This window comes from Poecile atricapillus, chromosome Z (assembly GCF_030490865.1).
Source record: "Poecile atricapillus isolate bPoeAtr1 chromosome Z, bPoeAtr1.hap1, whole genome shotgun sequence".
NCBI classification, from domain to species: domain Eukaryota; kingdom Metazoa; phylum Chordata; class Aves; order Passeriformes; family Paridae; genus Poecile; species Poecile atricapillus.
The window spans coordinates 63,590,259-63,617,753 of NC_081289.1; the positions used below are offsets into that span (position 1 = coordinate 63,590,259).

The 27,495-nt window shown below is 35.7% G+C and overlaps 1 protein-coding gene across 8 annotated transcripts in view; it reads right to left on the bottom strand.

The window, feature by feature from the left end:
- LOC131573905 (coiled-coil domain-containing protein 91-like) overlaps positions 1-27,495 on the bottom strand; it is a 136,395-nt gene that overhangs the window by 56,873 nt on the left and 52,027 nt on the right. For 7 of the 8 annotated variants that reach the window (XM_058828270.1, XM_058828272.1, XM_058828266.1 and 4 more), the window contains exon 7: positions 9,024-9,101. The exons of the other annotated variant lie outside the window; for it this stretch is intronic. In XM_058828270.1, coding sequence (XP_058684253.1) covers positions 9,024-9,101 — 78 coding nt within the window. The remainder of the gene's footprint in view (positions 1-9,023; positions 9,102-27,495) is intronic. 8 annotated transcript variants of the gene reach the window in all.

Consider the following 27,495-nt stretch of genomic DNA (forward strand, 5'->3'; position numbering starts at 1 on the left):
TAAGCCCTGCACAACCTCCAGCATCTGAATGCAGAAAGAGAAATAAAATACTTGAAGATACATGAAGAAACCAAATTATCATTTGGAGAATTACGCTTAGGTTTCTTTAAACGATGGTAGCTAAACATTTACTTGGCTCATGTGATTTAAGCCTTTTTTCCTGATAGTATAAAGTCTTTATACCTCTTTCCAAATATTCACTGGGTTCTTTATACAGAATGTACCAAACTATTCTTAACTAGTAATCAATATACTGAAGTAGTCAAAATGACTGGGTAAGTTAAAACAGACAGGACTTTTACAGAAAACAGACCTTTGGCCCAAATGCAGACAAAGAAAAAAAATCCCCGTCTTTCAAACAATATTTTAGAGATATATTTACTTCATGGAACATAACACACACATCAAATAAAATTTTGAATACTTTCAAAAAAAACCCAAGAATGTAAAAAGAGATAAAATCGTCTAACAATTTTTGAATTACCTTTCCAAATTTTCCACAATCCTCTAATGCCAGAATCACTGTTCTTCAGTAATGCTGTAGCATGGTAGTTGCTCTCAGTACAAATTCAGCAATTAAAAAGGTTAAAACTTGGGATTAATCAAAGTGTAAGAATATATTTACTGGTGTTTATAGGGGATTTAGCAAAGTAAGTAAGTTAGTAAGTAAGTAAGTTAGTTTACTTTCAAAAAAGCCAATTTATTTCTAACTAAATTAAATTCTTTCATTTATAGAAATCTGAGACCTCAGAAAAACTGAACTCTCAAGGAAGTGTAACCTCTGTACATGAATCTTTATAGTCTGCATAAATTAGAACAGTCACATATCACTGTCAAATATTAAGTCTGGACCTCGGGGTTTGGGTTAATTTTTTTTGTTTGGTTGTTTTTTTTGCCTAAACTATTGTAGCAAAAAAATGTTTCATGTAAGTGGTACAGAAGAAAATAAAATAATTCTGTTCTTAAGGAACACAGTAACAGAATGGCCATTAGGCTGCCACAGCATTTCTCAGACAGTTCCTTGCTCATGCCAAGGGTTAAGTCACCTTTTGCTCTACAAACTTCACTGGCAACTGTTAAAATCCTATTAAATGGTATAAAGAGCTTTCAGTTTTCAAGGAAATAATTATTATTCACTGGATGGCATGTAGAGACTGTTAAATTTTTAAAATTAATTTATTATTACTATTTTTCTTTAGAAAATACATAAAATTCTACATTCAGAAACAAAAGTCTTCCATTTCTGTTATACACACTATTAACACAGTTTAAATAGTACCACAGGGCTGATGTGGTATATTTTACTGTTCCACTAGTTGGTCAAGGAGAAAGAGAGAAAATCTCCCTATGTAGCACAGTAGTACAGGTTTCTCAATGGGAAATGAGATGTGTGATAGTCATCCAAAGCTCTGGCAATTTTCAAGATAATCAACTACTCAAATTTAATAATTTTTAAACATTTCATCTACCAATTAGCTCATTTGCTAAACTGAAACATACATTTGGCTACTTGATGATCGGTATCTCTAATCTTATAGTTACAATAACACTAAAAATCTTTTGATTAATTGCTGTTTTGGGCAAATACTCTTATCACTGCTGAAACAGCACTTTCTTCCTTAATTAGTAAAGGAGGAGTTGTTAATTATGTTGCTGGGATAACATTCCATAAATCTAGGGCCAGTGATCTAATACCAAGCTGGCATTCTTGAAACAGTCTCCTTTTAATTGAATCAATTCAAGTAAGGTTACATCAGAATGTAGTATATGGAAACTGTTGCGTGAAGTCAAGGGTAGGATTTCAATATGACCTTTCTTGTTAATTAATTTTTCCTTCTATATTTTGTGCAATGAACTTCCTTGACAGCAGTTGGGAAGGGTCATCATACAATCACAGCATCAGAGGATTTTAAGGGTTGGAAGGGACCTTAAAGTTCATGTAGTTCCAACTTCCTCCTATAGACAGGGACACCTTCCACTAGACCAGGTGGCCCAGAATTCCATCCAGAGGCTTCTTTCCCTCTTTCTGATCTCTCTACTAACCCAAAAAAACTGTCAGAGAACTGATACTGCTTTTTCTTCAATAACCAAAATGTTGTGGTGGCTTCCAACAGAATAAAGAGACTAAAACCCCTTAAGTTCTCTATAGAGTCTTTATTTTAGTTTGATATATGGTACATTAAAAAAATTACAGAAAAAACGTTATTTCCTCAAACCATTTAAGAAATCTTCATACATCCAAATGACTGTACAAAACATTTTAAAATTGATGTAGGTATACTAAATAAATTAGTCTGAACCCCTGTTTGAGCTCAGATAAAGAACTAACCTTAGCTTTAAGTTTTATACATTGGAATAATTTTAGACAACCTTGAGCTGAAAGTAAATCAAAATATCATAATAAGAGCCATGATCACCATGGGGGATTCTTAAAGGAATACACATCTAACTACATGTTTTAGCACTGGTCAGAGTATTTAGTCCTGGAAATGACAGCACACTATGTGTGCAGTGGGAAACATGGAGAATGGCATTCCTGTATACAGACCAGGGACTGAAAAGCTTCACTGTGCCCAATACGAGAAGAAAAGCTTAAAATCACAAATGATCACAACACTTCATCCTGTATTTCTAAAGTCTGTTATGTACTGAGTACCAGATTATCTCTAAAATTTCTCCTCGTACTCAAAAAGGCAAAAGTGCCTTAACTATGGTTTTGCCAAAAGCGTAACACAGATGCCCCAGCATTTTTAATACAAACCTACTTGCACAGCCCTAGTACATAATGCATTCATTCTATGGGCAATAGACACCACAGCTACTTGCCCAGACAGAATTTATTGTAAGGCCAGAAGCTAGAATTTATGAGAAACCCCCTTGAATTAAATAGCCAAAATATGGACTGTTACCCCCAATTCTTCCTGAATTCCCTAAGAGTAACAAATCCCCAAACCCCTTTCTTTCAACTCCCTCTTTTTATTATAGGAAAAAGCTAGTCAGAATAAAGGCAACAGGAAAAACAAAGCTGAGGTCACTATCCTCTCCTACCTCTTCTAAAAAAAAAAAAAAATTAAAAGCAATTCTGATCCATGCAAAACACAGGCTTCCCAGATGCACAGCATTGTTTGAAAATGTTAAAGCTACTCATATGAAACATCAGTATAAAATACAAACCATGGTGTACAATTTGCTGGGTTATGTTTTAGAATGTTTCTTCAAAGCACTGCATCAAGAACCTTAGTCAATCCAAAAGAATATTCTGTTCAATCATCAAGTAGCTAAATGGAAGCCAGTATATCAAATGCCTACTTCAAAATTGCTGAGTCTGAATGGTGAAAACAAATAATCTTTACAAATAAAAGTTACTAATGAGAAGTTACCGCATTGCTTCAAACATGTGAACTCTATTAAATATGGCAATAGTACTTCCAAAATTTTATGCTTTATAGCATTAGACAATGATTCATCTAATTCAGCATCCTGTCTCCATCATTTAATTACTTTCTACTACTTAATTTAAGGGTGAAACGCAAGTAAACAATTGCTGAATGACAAAATAGAGCAGAGAACACAATGCAAATTCTTTCCTGACCAGTGGAAAAGACACATTAGCCCAATAAAATGCAGTATTTGACTAGTTGTGTTTTAATTCAGCTATTAGCTAAGATGGACATGATACAAATAAAACTATTTAAAATATTTCTGAAAAAGTTTTTTCAAAATAATTCAACTTATCCACTTCAGCCCAAAATACTGCACATTTTCATGATTGGGTTATTTCCAGGTGAGCCTGCCTTTTTAGTGAAAATGAAACATATCCATTTAGGGGCTATGGAATAAGGGTGGTTAAATACAACAACAAAGGGGTAATATATTTTTTGCAGTGATATAAAAAATTCAGTTTCATATTTAACTGCTTGTGGTTGAAACTGTGTTGATGCATACTGGTAAGAATCAACAACTTACAGTTTGACTACTACACTGGGTTTATCTATATAGCTCAGTTTTACTGGTATGTGAGTAAAGTAAAAGGACTTATTTTCCATAAGACACTATTCTCACAGACTCCTGACAGAAGCAAACTGCAAACTTACTCTTAATCTTCTATTAACCTTCATATTTTATAATATTTAACATTGTATTTATTATTCTATAGTCAGAAACATACACAATTCATCCTTACTAGAAGGGGAGGGAGAGTTTCCTTGCAATTTTTGTAATTGCTTTCAAAATGTAAAGGCCATTAAATCAATGATAAAATACTTTTAATAGCCAGATCTCTCAGAGTATGAGATTTGACTGCACCTTGTTTTTATCTGAATTCTGTAGAGAGACTTCCATGGTAGCATCACTGTTGTACAGAACTAGAGTCTCTCCTTTTCCAGCCATCAGCTCTCCATGAGAAAAAACAAGGTTGTTTTATATTTGAGGCTCACTTGAATTCTAGTGTGACCTGCACAGAAACAAGCATAGAAGTTGGAAGTGAAATACAAACTCTTGCAACAATTTTGGATTTGTCCTTTTATTCATGTGTCAGGCCTTTCTGAGCCAGGATGTCAACTGGGAAACTTAATAAGCTAAGCTGATGTTTTAAAGAGCTGAGAACTGGCCACATTTCAGAGCTTTCCCTCACTAGGGAGAAACTATGTCTAAAAAAAGATACCCTGATTTTAGATTAACTTCTTTTGTAATGAAATCCTTTAAAATTTCCTTTGTTTATTAGAGTGTAACTTTTCAGTTCAGAGGTGTATTATTGACACAAATATTTTTGAAAGAAAATCTGATGGCCCCCACATATTCCATGCTTTGAAAATCTATCTGTTCTTACATTCTGAAAATCTGAAAAAACCCCACCACCTTACACTGAAAACTGATGAACAAAACTCTTCCTGCACCAAGGGCTGGAAAGAACTCTGCACCTTGAAGTTCATTTCTTTAAAGGAAACACACATCTGATTAATGCAGGCTGTCTTTTATAAACATTATTAATTGCATAAAATAATCTACGGAAATAAAACCCATCAAATAAATACGCCTGCCTGTAACCTCATATTCTTTAAAGCTTACATTAGAGGACATTTTATATGATGAGAAATAGAACAGATTAAAACTATTAACTCATCTATTTACAGAACTGTGACAATTTCAGAGCAAAAGTTTGACTAAACAAGCAGAGGAGAAATTCTTATGTTGCTTGTGGTAAATATCTTAAGATGTGATGTGATCCAACAAGCATAACTTCCAAGATCTACATTTACTTTTCTTTACTGTGGTTAATTACCAGGGATAAAAGTTTAAAACAGCAATGACATGAAAGAGAGAAATTAAGTAAAATTAGATAAACATGAGAAGGGGAAACTTGACCTACATAGAACACTGAGTTAATTTTTAATTTGCTTTCCTGTGGTTTTCAATACAAATTTTGTGACTGTGTTGTGGATGGTTTATTTGTTGTAAGGAAGATTAGAATACGAGATATTTAACAATGGCCAAGGCTTTTGAGGGTTCATGCTACAAAGCATCTAATGCTCTCTATTAATGGATTTCCCAGCACATTCGACAAGTGAACATTCCAAAGATAACTGAATTTAATTTTAAGGGCTTTGGTATATCCAGGGCCTTGAAAATAGGTTGTTCAGTATTTGACTTCTTGTGTAAGCTGCATTTTAAGCATTGCTGCCATATTAAGAAGGACCAATCAGGAGTAGGAATTAAGGGGGTTTGTCCTCAAACTTGAGTACCTGTTCTGCTCAGAGATACTACACTAGTGAAAGATCCATGTGAAGAAATACTGTCCCTTTTACAACAAGTAAATGCACAAAATACAGGAAAGGGACTAGAAGTTAGTGTAAGCCATTTGGAAGTATAAGGAAGATAATAACAATGGGGGTCTGCTGCAGTACATTTTCAAGGAGTGGAATTACCTCTGAATGGAAGAAAACTGTGATTTTCTGGTTACCAACTTGGCAGCCTTGTACACAGAAGCCACAAAATAGCAACTCTCTTCTCCTTTGTAAAGCAAAAGGAAGGCATGTTCACAAATCCACTAACAATAACACTTATCTATGCCAGAAATACAGAAAAGACAAGTCAGTCAACTTTCTTCCACTGTTGTTCCACTCAAGGTTTCAATACCTAAGTTACAGGATTTGGGGTTTGAGGCATTCTGGGGATTATTTCCTGGGGCTAAGGATGAACTACTCAAATTTTTACAAGCTATCCTTAAACAACCAATGTTGGACATTATAAGTTGTGCTACAGCTCTGTTTGAAGTGCCACCACAAAATTATAATTCATTGGTTTCTGAGAGGATTAGTCAGAATTCCAACACTCCTGACTGCAACACAACCTAATTAGGGCCTGAGCAATCCCCTGATTGGAATAACCTGCATCAGTTACTTTATTAAACCACCAGGAATGCAAAATAAGCCCGTTGTAACCACAAACAAGATTTTCCTCCCCATGCCTTTTAAACAATTCATAGATTTGTTTAGGTGAATTTCTGCACTCAAGGTAATTTGAGGATTAATTAGATAGTACTTACAAAAAACCTAGTGAAAATGGAAATTACTTCTGCATATAAATTATATATATTAGAGTAACACACTCTAAATCCTAAAGACTTATTTTAGCACAAAATTAAGTGTGGTTTATGGTGAGTAAATGAAAATAGTTAATGAATCTCACGATTTTGTCTTTCACTAAAAGGACTAATCAGATTTACTTTACATTCCTAAACAAATGCTACATGTAGGAACCTTTATTTGGTTATCTAACTAATTAAACCACATCTGACAAATAGAATAAATTCCTAAGGATCTTAGCCGTTGAAAAGCCCCAAAATGTAAGATACTACTTTTATAATTACAAAACCACATTTGACTCATGAAAAAATAAAACAACTTAGCCCTGTAACATATTGAAATATTAACAATGAATCAACATTGCAGAAGAATCCATGAGATAATTTTCTCAAACAAAAACTACAGAACAGTTTTTGCCTCCACTTAATTCCCTGATGATTCAGTGTTACTTTTCTAATTAAAGTTCACAGGGTTACAAGAAAGGTATTGAAGTATAAACAACCAACCAAAAAATGCTTGAGTGTATTTTAATCTAGCAATCCTTTTTGATTTTAGTTGCTACCCTGATGAGTAAGTCACCTCATGTTTGCAGACAGGGCTGGTTGCAGTAATTTACTCAGAACCTAGCTTATCTGATATTATTTCTTATCAGAGTGGTCAACTAACCACGCAAGGCAACGGGAAGGCTTGTAGGAGGTACATTCATTTCATGGTTCCCTGGTATTAAAGAGTGAATTTATGTAACTAGAATATAAATATTCTATGAGAAATAATACACTAAATACAAACATTGTTTAGAAACACAGGGTTCAATTAACTCCCTAATCTTTTGTGCCAAATCACTGAAACTGATAAACATAAATCTTATTTTCCAGAAGGAGTATCAGATCTACCCAGCTGCTGCTGACTGACTGGTAAGAAAGCTTTCAAAAATTATTATGGCACATAAATGTACCCCTTTACCCAACCACACAGGAAGAAATTATTCCTTTAAAGGGCCAATATAACCCATGGAGAGCTCTCATTTAGTTCATACAAATAACTTAAAATGGTGAAAAATTACATCTCAGAAACATTCAAAACTTTCATTCAATACTATAAAATTGCTGGATTTCTTAAAAGAAGGAAACATAAATGCAGCAATTATCAAAAGCTCACATGCTTTTTCGCAATTTAAATTCACACAGGAACAGCCAGATATTTGACATGTATCTAGAACGAAACAGAAATTAATAATTCTGCTACTGAAGATGTTCAGTGGCACATCCAAAGATGCACACTCCAAGTAAAATTCCCTTTTGACAACTTCTAAGGCAAAGCGATCTTCAAAGAAGTAAGGGAAGAGAAGCACAATAATTCTCCCACTGAAGTGAAATGAGGGAGGCATGGAGAAGTGGGACACCACCGGTGGACATGTTTGTTTTCTCATGAATGGAAACTTTTGAAACTTTTTTCTGGATAGGTTCAGAATGAAATTAGTGTAAGTCATTGATGGAGACAGAGATATTTCTCCAGAGAGCCAATTTCAATATTAGCTAGAACACTACTAACAGTTATTAGCAAAATTATTAAAAGGCTTTCTTCTTATCATAAAATCATTAATACTGGAAATGATCTCTAAAATCATTGAGTCCAATCCCTAACACAGCACTGCCAAGCCTACCACTAAATCTTCCTGCCCTCCATGCCAGATCATTCTTTGGGTACAAATTACTGCTACCGAACAGTTAAAATCTGAAATTCTCCCTTTGTGTTCTCAGCTCAGAGTTGCCACCAGGTCTTAAGTTTCCCCCTTAATTTGTCCATTTCCCATTATCAGCTTTTCTCTGGCCAGGTCCATTTTAATTAGAATTCTTAGATTTACCTTCTCCTCCTCACTTGATTCAGTTTTTGTCCTTTGTGCGTTTGTTACTCAACAGAAGAACAAACAATACACATTAATGCTCCATGGTAACATCCAGTTCTTTCATCTTATAAGCTGACAGGAACTAAAACAGCATGAAGGAAGACTCAGCATTATTTCATCCATACCTTCCTCCCTTAGTGCTGTGTAGATAAAAACCTGCTGAACTGCTCTATGATGCTGCTTTCCTGCAAGTGCAGCTCTGGAGACTGAAGAGATCCAACATGTGGATTTGTGATAAACGATCCAACCCAAAGTTTACCAGAACTGACTGAGAATTTTGGGTCTGTTCTGGTTTTAAGTTTCCTTACTGAAAATGGCTAACCAACTTTATCCGAAGTTTTCCAAAATGCAGACTAGGAAAACATGTCATGCAAAATTTCAGACCAAACAATCTAAATTGAAAGTAACAAAAAAGACAGTGAGAGAGGCTAAACAATCAGCACAAGCAGTACTAATAATACTGCAGGAGGTCATCCTCTTCACTATTACAATAAAACCATTTGGAAATTGTGTTAGCTTGGTTACTTATTCACCTTGAATTCTTCAACAATAATAGTTAGGGCTTCATGTCCAGCTTTTCTCATGTCTTCTAATTCCTGCTTATGCTTTTCCTGTACAAAAATACAAAAAACATTATATAACAATATAGGCACCTGACATAACAATTTTTATTAGGAGAATAAAGAAATAAATGGCAATTATTTTCCTCAGTTTTGTATCTTTCATGAAGAAATGCACACAGCTTGATTCTTTAGATATTACATAATGTATATGAATAAATATGTGTATATATATAAATATGTATGCTAAATTCAAGTAGGTCCCATTATTAAACTTATTTTTATTTCTCAATTTTACTTTACAGACTTGAGATGATTCTAAATGGTTCTCTAATATATTTTTTGGAAAAAAAATACCTGTGGATGGCAAATCACCTTCTTAGTAAATGTTATTTACTGCCTCTACCAATAAAAATGTTGAGATGAAGTAGAATCAGATTGAGTTTCCTCAGAAATGCACACCTGTGTCCTACTCATTACTTTTATCTTTTTATCTATCTTTTTTATCTACTCATTATCTTTTATCTTTTGTTTTATTCTTATGATTCCCAGGAAAGTCTTCTTGCAAAATAGAAATCTTAAGTAGATTTTTCAAACAAAGCTGCATTGTTTACTTTTTATTTTCTGCAGAGTTATGTAAAAGGAACCTGGAGAGAAACATTCTAGCATTTTTTCCTTTACCTAATAGTTTACTAAGTCTGCAATGTGAACACCTCATTGGATTCTAGCCAGCATTTCCCACTTATCAATGAGCAGCACCATTTTTTCCAATCACCAATTAGTAAGAAGATGAAAAACATTCCCTCCCTCCTTGTTCTTTGCTTCAGGGTCTGCTCTTGTATCAGCTCGTATGTCAGTACGTAGTGGCTTTAAATCATCTTGGATTTAAATTATTGGATTTTGGTGCAGAAAGCAGAAACACATTAATAACAAATTTTCCTTTGCAGTGATCATAGGACAAAACCATACACAACTTACACTATATAATTTTTTGGGTTTTGTGTTGTAATAAAGTTGAAATTAATTAATACAATTCTATGCTTCCTTAGACCTGTGTGTTTGGAATAAGCAAAATCTAGTGTCTAACAAAGCATGTAAGACCATTAAAAATTAATTAACCAGTCTGTAACTGTATTTGACATTTCTGCTTTGTCACTCACTTCCTTTCTCCTGAAAGAGTCACCTTAGTAAAAACTAGGAAACAACAGCTACACAATCCACTTACCTCTGCCCCAAATATAATGAGACATCCCGATTTTCTTTAATAAAACTGTGGGCTTTTTTGAAGCCCAGCAAGAACAACTGCTAAGTAGAAGAAGAATAGAAAATGGAAATATTTTGCTGTGTACATTAAATACCACATCAGACAACAATACACAACACGTGGGTACAACATTTTAATCCCACTGTGATGCAATCATGTATCACTGACAACACAAATCATTCAAACTGATATTATATGGGTTAAAAAAACCCAGTTGTTTTGACTGAGGAAGTAAGACATCCCATTCTGTTAGAAATCACAGTTCCACTCACTTGCTTTACCACACAAAGCAAAACACAGAGAAAAAAAAAGCCATTTGTCCTCCTACAATAAAGTCCCCAAGTTTTTCAGAACCAGTGACTTGTTCAAGGTCATGTCTTAAACGTGAACTACTAACACAAGTTGAAGCGTCAACATCAAGGCACTCCTGTAACATCTGTAAAGAGTCTTCTATTCCTGTAGGAAATGTTCAAGACAGTTATCTGAGTTGCTGCTGACTGCCTGTCTTCTCTAAGGCTGTGCTACCTTCAAAGGCAGCTGCCAGTCTGAGCCAGTATCTCAGAAAGCTATGCACTCCCTTCTCTCTCCACTTCTGTACTAATTCAGGAATATATTAATTCAAGAAACTATAGTTCCCTGCAGGTAACTGAAGTAGTTCAAATCCATCTTACACAGCTTTGCTTTACACAGTTACATTAAAACTCTTCATAGTGAACCTCTTTGCACTGCGATTTTTGTCTCCATAAAATCAACTGTTCTTTAAGAGCATAATTTTAAAAAATCACAAATAACATTTAGCATCATAATGATTCTGTTAAGAAACTGGTAAGTTTTTATTTGAAGATATAAATATTTCCTTCAATTCACTCAAGTACAGAGAAAAAATAGTAATACTGAATGCAAGAGAACTAAATCAATGAGAAATTGGGGTAAACATGGTAAGAATCAGTCCATAATGGCTAATTAATATACACACTAGAGTGTGCTCCTGTGTATAAAATAGAGATTTTATATTTCACTATTTCTGTTCTATATTTCACTATTTCTGTTCTGTTATATTACTTCTGAAGTAAGAATATGAGCTCCACGGAACTAAGACACACAAGCATCTCCAGGTCTCTAGCAAAGCAAGTATTTTCACTTTGGTCCTATCATCAACATCCTAATGAAAGATACAGCTAAGAACCTAAAGATATGGAAAAATATAGGGAGGAAAGAACAATTTCAGATATCCCAAGATAAACAAAACCCCACATTATGCACAACCTTAAGCTCACCACAGGAAACCAGGAGACACTGTGATTTATTTCATACAAGTAAATATCATTTGTACCTGGAGTATAACAATGGAAGACTTTCAGGTTTATAATGAAGTGAGGTAGCAAACAAACTTTCACAAGCAACTGACTAACATCGTGGTGGTGAGGACATTTCCTGCTGTGCTAGAAATTATTTGAGCCAGAGTTGAGTGAGTGTGAACAGAGCAGCCTGCTGGGAATATTATGACTGATTAAATGTGAAAAACTATGCAAAGGAAATAGTATGGAAGAGCCTGCACATACCCTAAACTGAAACATAATTACAGTTCCCACACCACTCTCTGAGTATTTGCATTGTATAACAAGGATCCCTACCCTGTCATATTTAAGACACTAATGTGTTGTGAAGAACAGTTACAGTTTATACAGTTTATATCTGCTCTTTTTTTTTTTTTTTTTTTTTTTTTTTTTTACCTTCAGGATGTGCCTACAGAGACCCTTAACTGAAGAGGACATTAAACAAAAGAAGTGCTAAAGCTAAAATGTTATTAGTATGAATGCATATTTTGCTACCAAAACTGTATGGTATGGTAAATAGCACCTATGCTTGGCTCAGGAAGCCATCTCTGGCTGCCTTGAGGTTTTTAAAAAATTACACAGATAGCTGCTTTGGGATGAAGCTACACATGGGCCAGGGCAACTTACTTCCCGAATACTTTCCTATTTCCCCACATAATCTGAATTGTGGGACAGGATAGCAAGAGGAAGCAAGGAAGAAGGAATGAACAGGAGAACAGAGAATGCCAGGGAAGCTGACAAGAGAGCATTTCCATTAAACAACACAGTAAGCATAAAAAGAATTCTGAGCTTCATTAGGATATTTTCATGTCTCTTATCTGAAAAGCACCAGTCTTCAGATCAAATTAAATTCTACCATTGTCCATAAAGGACAAAATATTAATTTGGAAAGGGTTGCCAGATATCACCAATGACTACTGATACTGAAGCCAGTTATAAAACTCAACACCATTTTACATAGCACAGGTATTTAAAAATATATCAGTATTTATGTAGTTCTTTACTGTTGTACATTTTATGATACATATACATATGTATGAAAAAACTACACTAGGAGAGTTTTCCTCCTTTCTATAGGTAGGAAACTGACCGACATATTGCAAGGGTCTGGAAAAACGACGGCTAAGGGAAAAAGGATCATGTTGGAAAATATTTAAGCAAGCTGAATATAATTAAGTCTGTGATGCCTGACAGGATGAACCCACAACTGCTGAGGGAGCTGGCAGATAAAATTGCGAGACTCTGCTCAAAACCTGTGAGCTGATCACAATGACCTGGAGAAGTGTCTGAGAACTGGAGGTAGGAAATGTCATCCCTGTCTTCAAGAAATGACAAGAAACCACAAGGAGATACAAGCTAAGCAGTCTCAACTCAGTAGCTGGGAAGGTAGATAATTGTGCTGGTTTTTCCTGGGACAGAGCAAAGTTTTTCACAGTAGGGGGCTATGTTTTGAATGGTGCTGGAAAAAGTATAGGTAACTCCTGGGTATTTTAGTTACTGCTGGCTTTTGACACTTCTCTAAAATCCTAATGTGAAAGCTGCCTAAGTGTCCACCAAAGTGAGGCAGATTGAAAATTGGCTGAACTGCCATGCCCAAAAGGTGTCAGCGTATCCCAGGGGACAAGAAGCTGAACATGAGGCCAACAATCCTGGATTGCATTAGGCTAAATATTACCCCCAGGTCATGAGAGGGGATCCTCCAATCCGCACTGTTCGAGCCATTCCTGAGTAGTGTGTCCAGTTCTGGGCTTCCTAGCAGAAAAAAACACATACTGGATAGAGATCAACAAAGGGACACAAAGATGATGGGTCTGGATCATCCTTCACATAGAGACTGAGAGAGCTGGGACTATTAAGTCTGGAGAAGAGAAGGCTCAGGGGGTTTTATCAATGTGTATAAACATACCAGAAGGGATGATACAAAAAGAAAAGTGTCGGGTTCTGGAATGGGATGCACAGGGAGATGGTGGAGTCACTGTCCCTGGAGGTGCTTGAAGAAAGACTTGATGTGGCACTCAGTTCAGTTGATAAGGTGGTGTTGGGTCATAGGCTGGACTTAATGATCTCCAAGGTCTTTGCCAACCCAGTTGACTTTTACCAAATCCTAATACATTAGGTATTAATCCTGAGGCTGCCTGGTTTTTCTCAAAACTTTTCTACAGAAAGTACTAAAAAAGATCTTACAAAGCAAACATTAGTGGAGTTCTGCATATTTATTACAGGTGAGCCCTTCAAAAGGACCCACTCCATACAGTTCACTACAGTACACATATTGTTTTCCAATATTTATTCTGGATAAAATCTTTTATTCAAACATATGAAATGTTAAATGTCAAAAATAATAGTAACCAAACCCACAATTTATATCAACGAAACATTAACTAGAGATATCTTACGTGCCAGAAATTGGTAACATTTCCATCTGTAGCTCTGTTAACCTTTGAGAAGTAATCAACATATGGTTTAGAAATATAACTAATTGAAAGAATGTATACTGGATTTTCATAGAGTTGTACTATTTGTAACACATAATGATGTTCACAGCACATTCCTAGAAGATACCTTCAGTCTTTTCATGGATGTTTAAAAACCCAAGATGACTACAAAGAAACCTGACAGTCAAATAGCTTCAAAAGTATGCAGGAATAAATTTCACTTAAGCATGAACAAAAACTTTCCAAGATTTACTTCTATTAGAAATGAAAAAGAACTCATAGCATCATCATGTTGCTATATTTTATATATTAGTAAAGGCCTGTCTGCACAAACCAGTCTTTGAAATAAGTCGTGATATTAAAGGCTAAAGTCCTTGAAACTGTTGGAGTCTGGGGTGCAGACTGTGTGCCCTTGTTTTTAGTTCTAAGATTCAAGAAAACACTGAATTTCATATAATATGAAATTCATGATCATGTTTTCATGGTGATACATGAAAACAAATGACAAAGTTAGATGAAAAAAGATAAAAGTGTAGGTGTGTAGATTAGAAAGTTTCTTAAATCACTGGGTGAAAAAGTAGTTTAGAGAACAGGAGACAAGATGGAAGATTTAAGGTGTTGTCCCTTGTCCTTCTTCTTTCTTCTTCATGTTCTTCTCCTAGAGGTTTTTGGGTAATAGTAGTGATTGGATAGAAAATGCCGCAGTGCATCACAGAGGTGATGGGTCATTGGGTCATTAAGAAAAATAATATACGTGTCTATTGTTAATTGGATAAAAATAGGTATAAAGATAAAAGAACTGCGTAGTTCAGGGCCATTTTGTGTATCAGACACGAAGTGTGCCACAAGGCCTTGTTTGTACCATCAGAAGAAAGAAATGTGCCAAATTGCAAAGATTAACCTTGTAACCAGCCTGAAGAGACCTGTTAAGTTTTGTAAGGATCCTTCAATAAACACGAGAAACAAGATTCTAACGAGCTCGAGAGTTTACTTCAGATCATAAAGACTGAGATAAGTGAAACTCCCCACGAGGGAGGATCCCAGAAGAATTCAGCCCAAAGAAGGCTGAGAGACTAGAGAAAAGTTGTATTCACAGAGAACTGAGCCCAAAGGAAGCAAAGAAAAGAAACAGAAATTACAGAAACCTTCCTGCAGAAGAGAGAGTAAAGTAAAACAGTATCCTTGTGTACAGGAGAAAAAATGTAAACCTATGTGTATTAGCCAATGGTAACTTGCTTAGCCCGCGGACCCTGTAGAACCTTATAAAAGGTGTGCTAAAGATAGAAATAAACGGTGTTCACGTTTACTTCTGTGAAGGGCTTTGAATAGCTAGCAGTCTCTCAATATCTGGAGCTCGAACAGGACACCCTGCAGGCAGGGGGGCTTTGGTGGGTCCATGCATGGTGGAACAAAGCCTTGGGCCAAGGTTGGTGGAGCGGATCTGAGCGCAGATAGACGCTGCCTTGGATTGGTACCAGATAGGCGACCCGTGAATAAAGGGGGGCGAGTCGCTGGGGGAGTCCGAGGGGCGGGGGCGTTGTAGAGGGATCGCGACCGCTAGCATGGAAGTGGACTTTGTGGCGGCAAAAAAACTGCTTCTTTGTATTCTCGCTAAACGAGGTAAAACAGCCGGGGAAAAAGACATGGATGTGCTCACTATATGGGCTAATTATCACAGGCATTTAGTAGTGCCCCCACCGCTCTTTGCAGTGAAGGAACGGACAGATTTAAGGGATCTGAACTGGGAAACAGCAATCACGGAAAAGAGCAAGGACACTTTGTCTCTCGGTCAAACTTGGCAGATTGTAATTAATACCTTAAAAAACAGAAAAGCGAGATACGCTGAGGCTGTGAGCTCCGTAATTCTACCTGCATCACAGTAGCAGACGCCTTTACTTCCCACTGCTGGGCAAGCACTCCTATCTATGCTGCCCATGGAAAGAGGGAGGGAGAGTCAGAGAGAAGACAATAATCAGAGAGAAAGAAATTCCACAGCAAACGCTGAAACAACGAACAGAATCTGTTCAGTTATGGCAGGATGTGATACATCCAGAACTATTTGCCTCACTTTTGGAGTCACTCTTAACACTACAATCATATTTAAATTCCATCTTTACTACCCTGGAAGAAAAGAAGCCAAATTTAGATTGGTTTCCTCCTGAATCAGGGGGACATGGGGGAGCACTGAGATGTGCGCAGAGAACAAAGGCATCCTGGGGGCAGAGGCAGTGCAAGAAAAGTTCCAAGGCCACTCTGAACAATTACAGAAACAGCTGAGCAGAAACAGGTGGCTCAGACAGCTTCAAAGAGAGACAAAATAGCCAAAAAATCGCAAACTATATGGTATTTAGTTCAAAATTCATCACTGCAATTAAAAGTTGATAAGCTGCAATGGTCGCCGTTGTTAGCACCTGGCCATGAGAGACTTTTCGTGTAACATCGCCTGCTTTTGAAAAATTGTGCCCTTTTTCCTCTATCTGCAAACAACGAGAGAGAAATTGAGAGAAAAAACTGTATGTGTTAAAGTTAACTTTGTGAGGTTTTTTTTTCTCTTTCTCTCTGTTTTCCCTCCCTGCGAGAGTATGTGGGGGATGTGAAGAAAGATAACAGCAGCAGAGAGCAGCAACAGAGCGGGCAGTCCACCCCCCGCCCTGCTACCTAAGAAAAAGCACCGGGATAGTGTACCCAGTTTGTTAAAAAGTCATGATTCATTGGTTTTTTTTAAACTGTTTTTATATACCCTTTTAGAGTTAATTTTGTGTTTTAGGTAATTATGAGTTTATGCAGTTGCAGTTTTTAGAGTTTTACTAGAGAAATTATTGTGATTCTTTGAAAGTTAAAAAAAAAAAATAAAGAGAGAGAGAAAGGTGTTTAAGGTGAATATTAACAGAAGTTGCCTTGCAATAAATTGGTTTTAGAACCTAAGGTTAAAAAATATGGTATGATTTACAGCTTCTAAGAAAACCTTCCAATTAATGTTTTCTACAGAAGAGATTTGTGGTTTAAAAAATAATTAGTTAAGAGAACTTTACTGTACAAGACAAAGTTAAGTTAGAGCATATATTATCCATTTGCTTGTTTTTGCCACAATTTTAATAAGGTAATTTCAATGTGAGTCCTTTTGTTATATAACACACATATAACTGCATATATACCAATTTGGATTTTGGATTTTAGTTTAAGGATTGGACTTGATGTTCCTGAAAAGTGCTACAAAATCTGAATGGCAACTTGCCAAATCCTGTGTTGTTGTGGTTTTTCTCTAGAAAAACTGCACTTCAAAATTCTAACCAATTTGAGCATATACTAGGCAAATTCCTGTTATGAATAAGTATTTTTAGTAACATTTGCAGTTATTGTGAGTTATTCTCAAAGCTAGATGACATAGAATTGTGATGTATTACATTTTCATGATCTTTATAGTGAATCCATGTTATTGTTATATTGTGTTTAAAAGGTATATATCAAACTTTTAGTTGCCTTTTTGTAATAACAGAATAAGATTAAGTTATGTTTTTATTTAATATAGATTAAGTGTTAATAGAATTAAGAATAGTCAAGTTTTATTATGTTTAGGCTTGAATGTTTTTAAGTTAAGTTTTATGACTTAGATATTCTTTTAAGGTTAAGTTTGTTATTTCCTTTTGTCATAAATAATTATTGTTAGGTTTAAATATTGTTTAATTTAAATTGTTTTTATGTTTTATTGGAGACACTTGTTTAAACTGCAAACTATAGTTATTTTTCTAGAGAAATGAAGATAGCCACAACTGAAACAGCTGTGATAGAACACTGATGAAACCTGCTTGTGGATAGAAATGAATGCAGTCTGTGACACCCTCGACTTCTTTGGGAGTTCTATTGTTTGTTGCAATCTCAGCAGTTTTGTTTTTTATAGGTTTCTTATTTTTCAGTGTTTCCAGAATTTTAAGAAGATGTACCATTGCCGAGGATCAGCTGCCATGGGAGAGGCTTCAGATTAAACCAACTGCTGCATGGTTTAATTGGTCTGGTACCTAAGGCTCTTGATCATTTGCTTTGTACAAATGCATTTTAACAGTTTGCTGTGCTGTAAGCATCTCATAACTGCTACTATTGAGAACCTTGTTTTAGAAATATGTTAAGAGGTATCTTTCCAGTTTAAAGCCTAGGCCCTGGCCAAGCCTTGACTTTACCTGGATGTAATGTTTGCCAACAGATCCAGATGTTTTCTGTACCAAATCAGTATTTGAGTCACTTTTTGACTCAGCAATTTGACCCTATTAATATGACAACTGGATCAATTTTCAAGTGGGCTTGGAGAATCATTTTCGGAGGTGGTTATCCAATCCTTCACTGATTTTTTTTTTTGTTTCTGTTTTTTTGCAAACTATGGGATGCTGGTGCACTGTTTTAGTAATTAATAGTAGTTTTATATTACATATGTTATTAATAATGTTTATGATTTAATTGATTTTTAACTGTTATAGGTTCTTATTCATTGTGTATATGGTTTTGTGTTGATGTTTATAACAGAAGTACATCTAAATTTTATTTTTTTTTTAAGAAAACGGGGTAAATTGATGTCCTAAAATCATTTCATTAGTGTAATTCATTAACTTCAAGGAGAGAAGTGTCTGTGTTTTGTTGGCAGGTTCAAAAAGGTCACCTGTTCATCTGACCAGACTGTGTGCCTCTGAAAACATGAGATCCAATGAACAGAGAAGTCACCACACAGCCTTGGTACTCCAGACATGGATCAGAAGTGGACCTGTCAGGACACAGTTGTGTCTGAGCACTGCACAGACAGTTGCCAACAGAAATTTTATGTTGTTATTATGGTGTTGTGTCTCTACCAATTTTTCAGTTATCTTCTGTTTTAAGATTTAGAAGGATCTGAAGAACAACTTGAACATCAAAGCCCTCAGTCACTGATCAGCTGCCAGCTGACATCATGGGAGCAGTGAACGTTCCAAGACTGAATTGTGTTAAATCATAGTCTGTTTGTGAGAGAAATTCTGTAGAAGATCTAAGAAAAGTGTAGAGGCTCCATCTAATTGTATATAAAGCAAATTGTAGTTGTGTGTTTACCCTTTCAGCAAATTGCTTTCACGCTTAGACTACATATATACCAGAGCACGTGTGTTAAAAGTAGTTAGATAATAGTTTAAGATAAAGAGTTTAGCCTGTGTAGTAATCGTTATGTTAGTATAAAGTATAAGCATTCCCCCCCCTCAAGAGGTAGTGTAAGCATCTTTGAAAGTTCATTTAACGTTAAAGCTTTAGCTGTGAGTTTGCAAGTATGATGTCATTTACATGGAACAAACTGCTTATGGTAACTGTGCTGTGTATAGTCCTGACCAACTGTCTGCTAACATGCAAGTGACAGAACATATGGGTCACTCTGGCACATTGAACTGGCCAAAGGTCAATGTGTTTGAGCCTAGCCACACCTGGAGATCCTTTTGCACCTGTCTCATAGGAGTCCCTGAATGGGATCCTCAAGCATTTAAAGGTTTAGTTAGTAACGAGACTCGACTGAATCAACTGGCAATGTTGCAAGAGTGCAATCACACTGTTGGCTTCACATTAAGACAACTTGAAGCCTACTGGCAATTGAAAATTATCGAAGTTCTCAATGTTACCATACAGCCCCCAGAAGAATTAGATTTGTTAAGTTCCACCAATACCTCAGGTGGATGGATAATGTTTGAACCCCCAACAAAAGCCATTCTAAGAAAGTAATGCAGCACTGGGCTGCAGTCAGCCCTATAGCTGATCTCGTTACTCACACTAAAAGTAAAGCCTTTATTCGCAGTGCAATCTCCCAGGACAATTACCAAAGCGATTACCTAGTTCCATATTTCTAATCTGTGGAGATAGAGCATGGAATGAGATTCCTGCTAATCCACATAGAGGACCCTGTTATCTTAGGAAACTTACTTTGTTTCCATCCAAGTTTACACCAATTGCTGAATGTAGCTGATAAAATTAAAAACATCAAACAGTCAAAGTGAAGCCTGAATGAATTAAGGCTTAGCAACTCAAAAAAGGCTCGCTTGTTAGACTAAGAAAGAATTGAACTTAACATGCACAATGTTAAGTGAGCTTTCAGCCAATGTGAGTAGTGTACGTCATGCAGTATTACAAAATTGAGCTGCAATTGACTTTTAGCACAAGGACATGGTTGTGAGGAGTTTGAAGGCATGTGCTGCTTGAATCTTAACGATCATCCAGTTTCCATCCATGGGCAACTACAACAGCTACAGGATGGGTTACATGCCCTGAAATAAGATAATGACCCCAATGGAAGTTGGTTCTTCAGCTGGGGCATCACTGGATGTTTGAGGTCTCTTGTGCTAGAAGGGGGACGGACTTTACTTATAGTGTTAATTGGGATGACAGTTTAAATTGTATGTTATCTTGTCTTCATAAAAGTATAGAATGAGTCACATCCAAAGCCTGGTTTGTCCAAAAAGAGAAAGGGGGAATTGTAGCTATATTTTATATATTAGTAAAGGCCTGTCTGCACAAACCAGTCTTTGAAATAAGTCGTGATATTAAAGGCTAAAGTCCTTGAATCCTTCCTGCAGAAGAGAGAGTAAAGCAAAACAATATCCCTCTGTACAGGAGAAAAAATGTAAACTGGTGTGTATTAGCCAATGGTAACTTGCTTAGCCCACGGACCCTGTAGAACCCTATAAAAGGTGTGCTAAAGATAGAAATAAACGGCGTTCACATTTACTTCTGTGATGGGTTGTGAATAGCTGGCGGTCTCTCAATATCATCATGTACAAATACTCTAATAAATTTATGTTGAGCTGTAAGATTAACACACTTCTGAAATTTTTCCAATGTAATAAAAAAACCTGTTTTCTTCCTTGTTTTTGAAGAATAGAAATAAGTTTCATTATAACATAAACAATCATACTTAGCACAAAATCAACAGAAAGACAAGTTATATCTTTACATTTGAATCTCCTTTTCATTTTTAGTATGTGAACTATTTTCTTTGGCTGCCTCTTTAATTAAAACTCTGAGAACAAACAATGGTGATGTACTTACCTATTCTTTCAATCTTAACTCCTTTTCTGATTTGTAAATATATTTTGGAACACTAAAAGCATTCCAAAGCAGACATGCTATATGAAAACTGGCTGATCAACAGCTATTTTCCCATCAAAATACAAGCAAAGCATCTTCAACACAAATCATTGCCATGCTCATTCCGGGCTACAAATGTATTTTTGTTTGTTGGTTTCTTGAAGACAAATTATGATGTGCAAGCTGAACAAAACTCAGAGAATTCACTGGAAAGCCAGAGACACAAGTATCCATCTTGGCATCAAGTTGCTGTATTTTTTTAGTAAGAAAATTGACAAGAATTTAGATCAGAAAATAAAATAACCATCAGCTTGGAAAATTAAGCATCAAATCAAAGAGTTTGGGATAAAGCAAATACCAAGAAAAACAGACACTGAAGAAGATGACAATACAGCCTTTTAAATTCTTTCTTAGCTGAAGGTCTTCATGAAAAGCTTCTCTTGACCTTGTTGTTTCAGAGAAAAAAGGGATATGAAATACAATCATTCATCACACTCATCACTTAGACCATATTGTCCAAACCAGAATACAAACATCATCTGCAACTGAACTCTCAACATTTTCCTCCATCATGGAACTGCTATCAAGCTGTAAACATCAAGATTAACTTTTTGGTTATTTGTTTCGCTTCCTGAAAAGTCATAAATAGTCTAAGCATGAAGGGGGGAAAAAAAAATCCAAAGAGACAGAAGTTACATCTTTGCCAGTGAAACCAAAGGATATAAAGAAAACAGAAGAACTAACTACTCCTCACTTATTTTAAGATATTGCTATGGATTCTGCAAAAAAGGGATTTTTGCCTAACTTCAGAAAAATTCCAGCTGGAAGGAAGTATCTCCCACAGTTCAGAAAAAAGTATCCAAATCACAGATACAGAGATTTTATAAGAAGTCCTTCTCACTTCCAGTGTATCTTAGGGAACTAGTAATGCTACTACACATTCTGAATTACTCTATTTTGCTTCCTGTAAAACCTCACACTGAGCATGGATAGGTTTCACAGTACAAGCTCCTATTCTAACATAGCAGATATACCAAAGACCACCAGATATGTTATATTCCATACAACAATTATTTAAGTTTGCAAAAACTGATACTTGGCTAGTTTACCATTTCAAATACTGCATTAATCAGATTTTTGGTTCAGGCATTCCTGACCCTGCCCTTAAGTGGCAATGAGGCAGGCCATATTGGAGTAAAATATTCAAAATAATTCAGACTGGGGAATATCCCCTGGACTGGACTTATAACTTCAGTGACTGGGAGAAGGCTATTTATTTTTCTCAGATTATGACCAAAGTATTAAATCACAAAATCACACAATCATTCATGTTGGAAGGAATCTCTGGCAGTCATCTAGCTTAACCTCCTGCTGAAAAAGCAAGATCAACACTGAATTCAAAACAGATTGTTCAGATCCTTGTCCAGTGAGATCTTGAAAAACTCTGAAGATGGGAATTTCACAACCTCACTGGCTAAGACATCCCTGTGCCTATCTTCGTCATAAAATACTTTTTTCCTTATAACAAGTCGCAACTTCCCATGTTTCAATCTATCACATTTCCTGCTAACCACCTCTACAGAACCTACCTGGCTCCATATTTTGGACAACTTTTTAGGTATTGGCCATCTTCTACTAGGTTTCCTCTAAGCTCTCTCTTCTCCAGACTGAGTCAGTGTACACTGCAATCCTCTCATCCAAAATCTAGGAGTTTCATCACAGAAGGCAATCAGGTTGGTCAGGCATAATTTGTCTTTTGGTAAATCCATGTTAGCCATCTCCAATCACCTTGTTCGTGTGCCCAGAAATGGCTGCCAAGAGCACCTATGCCATTATACTCCCAAAGACCAAGAGGCTGGTGTGCCTGGATCCATCCATCATCCTTCTTATCTCTTTCCAATAATCAGTGACTTCCCCCAGTCTCTGAGTTCATACAGAACTCTCTCATAGCAACAGACAACTCTCTCATCACTCCTGAGCTCTGTGGTCTGAAGCTGCTCGTTTTTTCAAATGGCACCTCTTCTCTCCCATTCCTTTTTGCTGAGCAGGTGAAGCTCTGGCTGTACTTGCTTCTCAGACACCGTGCATTTGTATGTGCACATCTGGCATGGGTCCCCAGAATCCAGTCAACTGTTGTGCTGGTTGATGCATGAGAGCCTGCTTTGGGTTATTTCTTTCACCACCTCCCACCTTTGAGGTGACTAACCCCCCCACTTCTTATAAACAGACGTTAAACTCACACATGGGAGCAGAAAGAAAGTCTTGCTTTGCTCTTTTACAAGTAACATATAAGATGGAGAAATCAAGATGACAGTATTTAATTCTCAAGAATGTGTTAAAGAACTTGATTAGCAGAGATGATGACAACATCCTGACCTAATCAAATTCCCTGACATCAATGAAGTTCCAATTCTATTTTTTTTTTAACAAACAAACAAACAACACCCTGACCTCCTCCACAAAACCCCCATATAGTTTGGAGCCAAGATATAAACCTGGGCATCTAAAGAGCAATCCCAGGTGAAAACTGTAACATACGTTTATTAATTTCTCTATTTTAATTACTGTGAAACACTGAGGTACTGAACTAACAGCAAAACTAGTTACTCTAGAGGAGAAAATTTATGTTTGAGGATGTAGGGTAGATGGAAAATCTAATCAGTCTCTTAAAAAAAAAAGATAAACTTAACCTAATGTCTTCCTCAAAGCAAAGCAGTCTCACTAAAATCACTAAACCAATGTAAAAATATATAATTTTTTTGTAAGTTAAGCCAGAAAACATCATATGCAACATTCAGAAAGAGTCAGCAATGATTGATGCCACCTTAAGTTACTTAGAGGTAACTAAAAGCTGTGTTGAATTTAAATTGGTTTTTGGTGTTTTGGGTTTTTAATTAAACTGTGATTTGAAAAACACAGACCTATTAAATTTTTTAAATTACAGATCATTAAGCTATGTCAGGTGATCTATTTTTACAATGTATTACTATTGACCACAAAAAGCAAATGGATTCATACAGATAAGCATTCAGAATGCTAAAGTTACAGTGAAAATAACAAAACTAGACATCTGTGCTTTTAAAAATATAGTCTAAGAGTAATACAACTCAAGACTCATGACATTTTTATACACTGCATTTACTTATTCACCTTGATGATATTAACATTTAAACAAAATTGAGAGAAATATTCTTTGATAAATGCATAAATATGAGGCAGGGACTGACTTTCCCATTACTGTATCTGACATTCATTAACTCTCCAGATCTTTTCCTTGTTGCCTTTTCATTGTTTCTAGAACACCCTTCACTTTCTTCCACCCCTCGCTCTGTTTTTCCCTCCAATGCTAAAACCATGATTCTCATATTTGAATTTTTTATTTTGAACAACAGTAATTCCACAACTCCCTCTTTAATCTATTCAATATGATGCAGTTAAAAACAAAAAGGCAATCTCCCCCTTTCCTCCCTGAAAAAAACCCCAAACCAAAAAACCCCACCAAATATCCCACAGCAGCCAAAACTTTCCCTCCCCAGTAAGAACCCTATTGTTGCTGAAAGAGTGAGAGGGAGAAGCAGAGGGATTCTAATTTGGATACAAATATTGTTTCCTCTAACTCTACAAACCCAGACCTTACAAATGACACCCCTTTTGAAGTCCCTCAGTTCCTTTCTCCAAGCCGGCTGGCAAGGAGGCAAAAACAAGCTCACACTTCCTTTGTTGTATATGAGAAATTAAAATGTAAATACATTTTTAAAAGGCTGTAGCATTAGGACTGAATTTGACAGAAACCTTGAGCTGTGTTTTAGCTTGGTTTGAAACCTCTTGGTATTTTATACTACATCAGACCTCCCACAAATTGGCTTACCCAGATGAGAAAAATCATGATTAAGACACGTTCTTGTTCTGAGTAGCTCCCCTTTTCAGAGGGGCACAAACACTGCTTACAGTAAGGCTCTTGGCTAAAAGTGTTTGCAAAAAGGAAAAGCAAATCTTACTGGAATATAGCCTTCTCAACTGGATGTATGCAGATTTATTAAGAATATGTAAAGGAATGGAAGCCACAATACAAAATATCATAAAAATGAATAAAATTTTTATTCTTCTTTAAAACAATACTATTTGGTTTCTGTTGTGCAATGGAAAATTCATCAGCTATGTCAGTGACTGGTACAGGATAAGATAATTTAGCTGGTGGTGACAGAATGGGACTGTGTTGAATGTTGATAAAATGTCACAGGAGTTGCAAAACACCTCAAAGAGCTGCTATTTTTATTTAACAAATAAACATTTCTCAAAAGAACGTGAAAGTAAAGACAGACAAATCTGATGTAAGCAGAAGGAGAAGTGTCATTGAATCCCCATTCATAAGAGAACTCTCTAATGAAAATAGTATGCAAAATATGAGATTTGTTAGCTAAAATATCCCCTTTCTTCCTGCATGGGAGATGTCCACTGCATTTTTGGCTGAATTCCATAAAGCCCTGAATAATTTTCCTCAGTTGACAATGGTCACCATATTTATAGAAAATAACAGCATAGGAAATCTAAGACTAATCTATCTTAAAACAACACCACTGAATTGTTAAAGTGACACACAGTTGAAATGTGTCTTTATAAGCAGTGAGTCTAAGTCCTGAGGACTCAGGGAACTCCCCACCTGCCCAGCTGAATGCAGCTGCTTCCCCAGTGGGGATTCTCCAGAGGTAATGGAACTCCCAAGGGGCAGAGATGTAATCACACTCCATATGAAACCCTGTAATTGTTCCCCTTACTGACCTTTATCAGTTTTTTTTTCTCTATTTACTCTTTTAAAAAAAGGATTTTGCAAAAGTATTTCACAAAGTATTTTCACAAAAGCAGGCATCACACACTGTCTGAAATGAGGTTCTAGCTGAAAAAGATGGAAATGGATATCCTTTGCTGCTCATCACTAACCAGAACGCTCTTCAAGCATAAAAAGTATCTTTCCAGTTATAAAGCTTGAATATAAGGGCAGTTCAGAACATTTTCCATTCTTTGTTGTTTTATGAGCTCAAACTGTGTTTTCCTTCCCAGCTTCCCTGAAGTTATCAAGACTTATTGCAAATTCTCTGCCTAAAAGGTAAATGGAAATTTGCTTTTCAATGACACCCTCACTTCTTACTTATCTCAAAAGAATGAGAAACTTGGGTTTTCAAACTTTGAAAACCTAGCACAGAAACTTCACATTCTCCCTACATAAACACCAAGTACATTAAGCACAGACCTACTGGCTGAAATTATTCTTAAAATATAAAAAAATACTGTAATATCTAAAATAATATTATAGTTAGATTTCTCTCAGTCTTTTATCACAATACCTTAGATTATTTTTTAAGCATTATTCAGACCTTCATTTGCATAATTTGATTTTGTCCTTATGGTACTCACTTCTGGAAATAATGTCAATCATCGTAACCAATTATTTGTCCGAGAATGCTTTAATTTGTAATGCATATCCAAAACCAAAACACTCCATGTGTTTATCAATACATTTAGGTGATGGTTTTATTTTTAAGGAATTGCACAGAACTGGGAAAAATTGTTTTATCTCAATATCCTCCACGTTTAAGAACAGATGTTCTAGTTTTCATTAGTATCGGCTTTCTTTAAATGATAAAACTTTCGCCAAGAATAGTAAAAAAGTTCTCAGTTGTTTAAATACATGATTATTTTAAATGTCACATACTCTTCTGGACCTTTTAAGCCTTTAATGAGGAAAAAAGCCTTACACAAGTCTCAGCAGAAAAAGGTTATTTATTTATTTAAGAACAGCAACAGTAAAGTAATACCTTATCTCTGGAACTACTTTCTCAATATCAGGAGTTATATAAAAGTGATCTGTTACACACCTTTGTAGTAGTTTAAAATATTAATTATTTGTTGACACTTTGCCTACATATTAACATTTTGGCATTTCAAATAAAAAAATAAAGGCATAATTAATATGGAAGTTTCCAAAGTAACTGAGAAGGGATGAATAAATTCAACTTTGATATGTAAATCACAAGAGTTTCTTGGGTATGTAATGACTTCCAGTGTGTGAATTAGTTAGATTAGAATACATTTATACAAATAAATTTGTTTAATACTTGGCAAATGATACATTTCAGCTGGGTTTAGAAACACAAGTAAACTGTGTTTCAATACCAAGTGTATACTATATATAAATAAAATTTAATACAGATTGAGAAAATAAATTTATAGGTGTAGCGGGTTAATTGGCAATAAAAGTTTCAGTAATGTATTAAGTTGCATTCTGAAGTCATTCATAGTTTATTAATGAATTATAAACCAAATAAGAC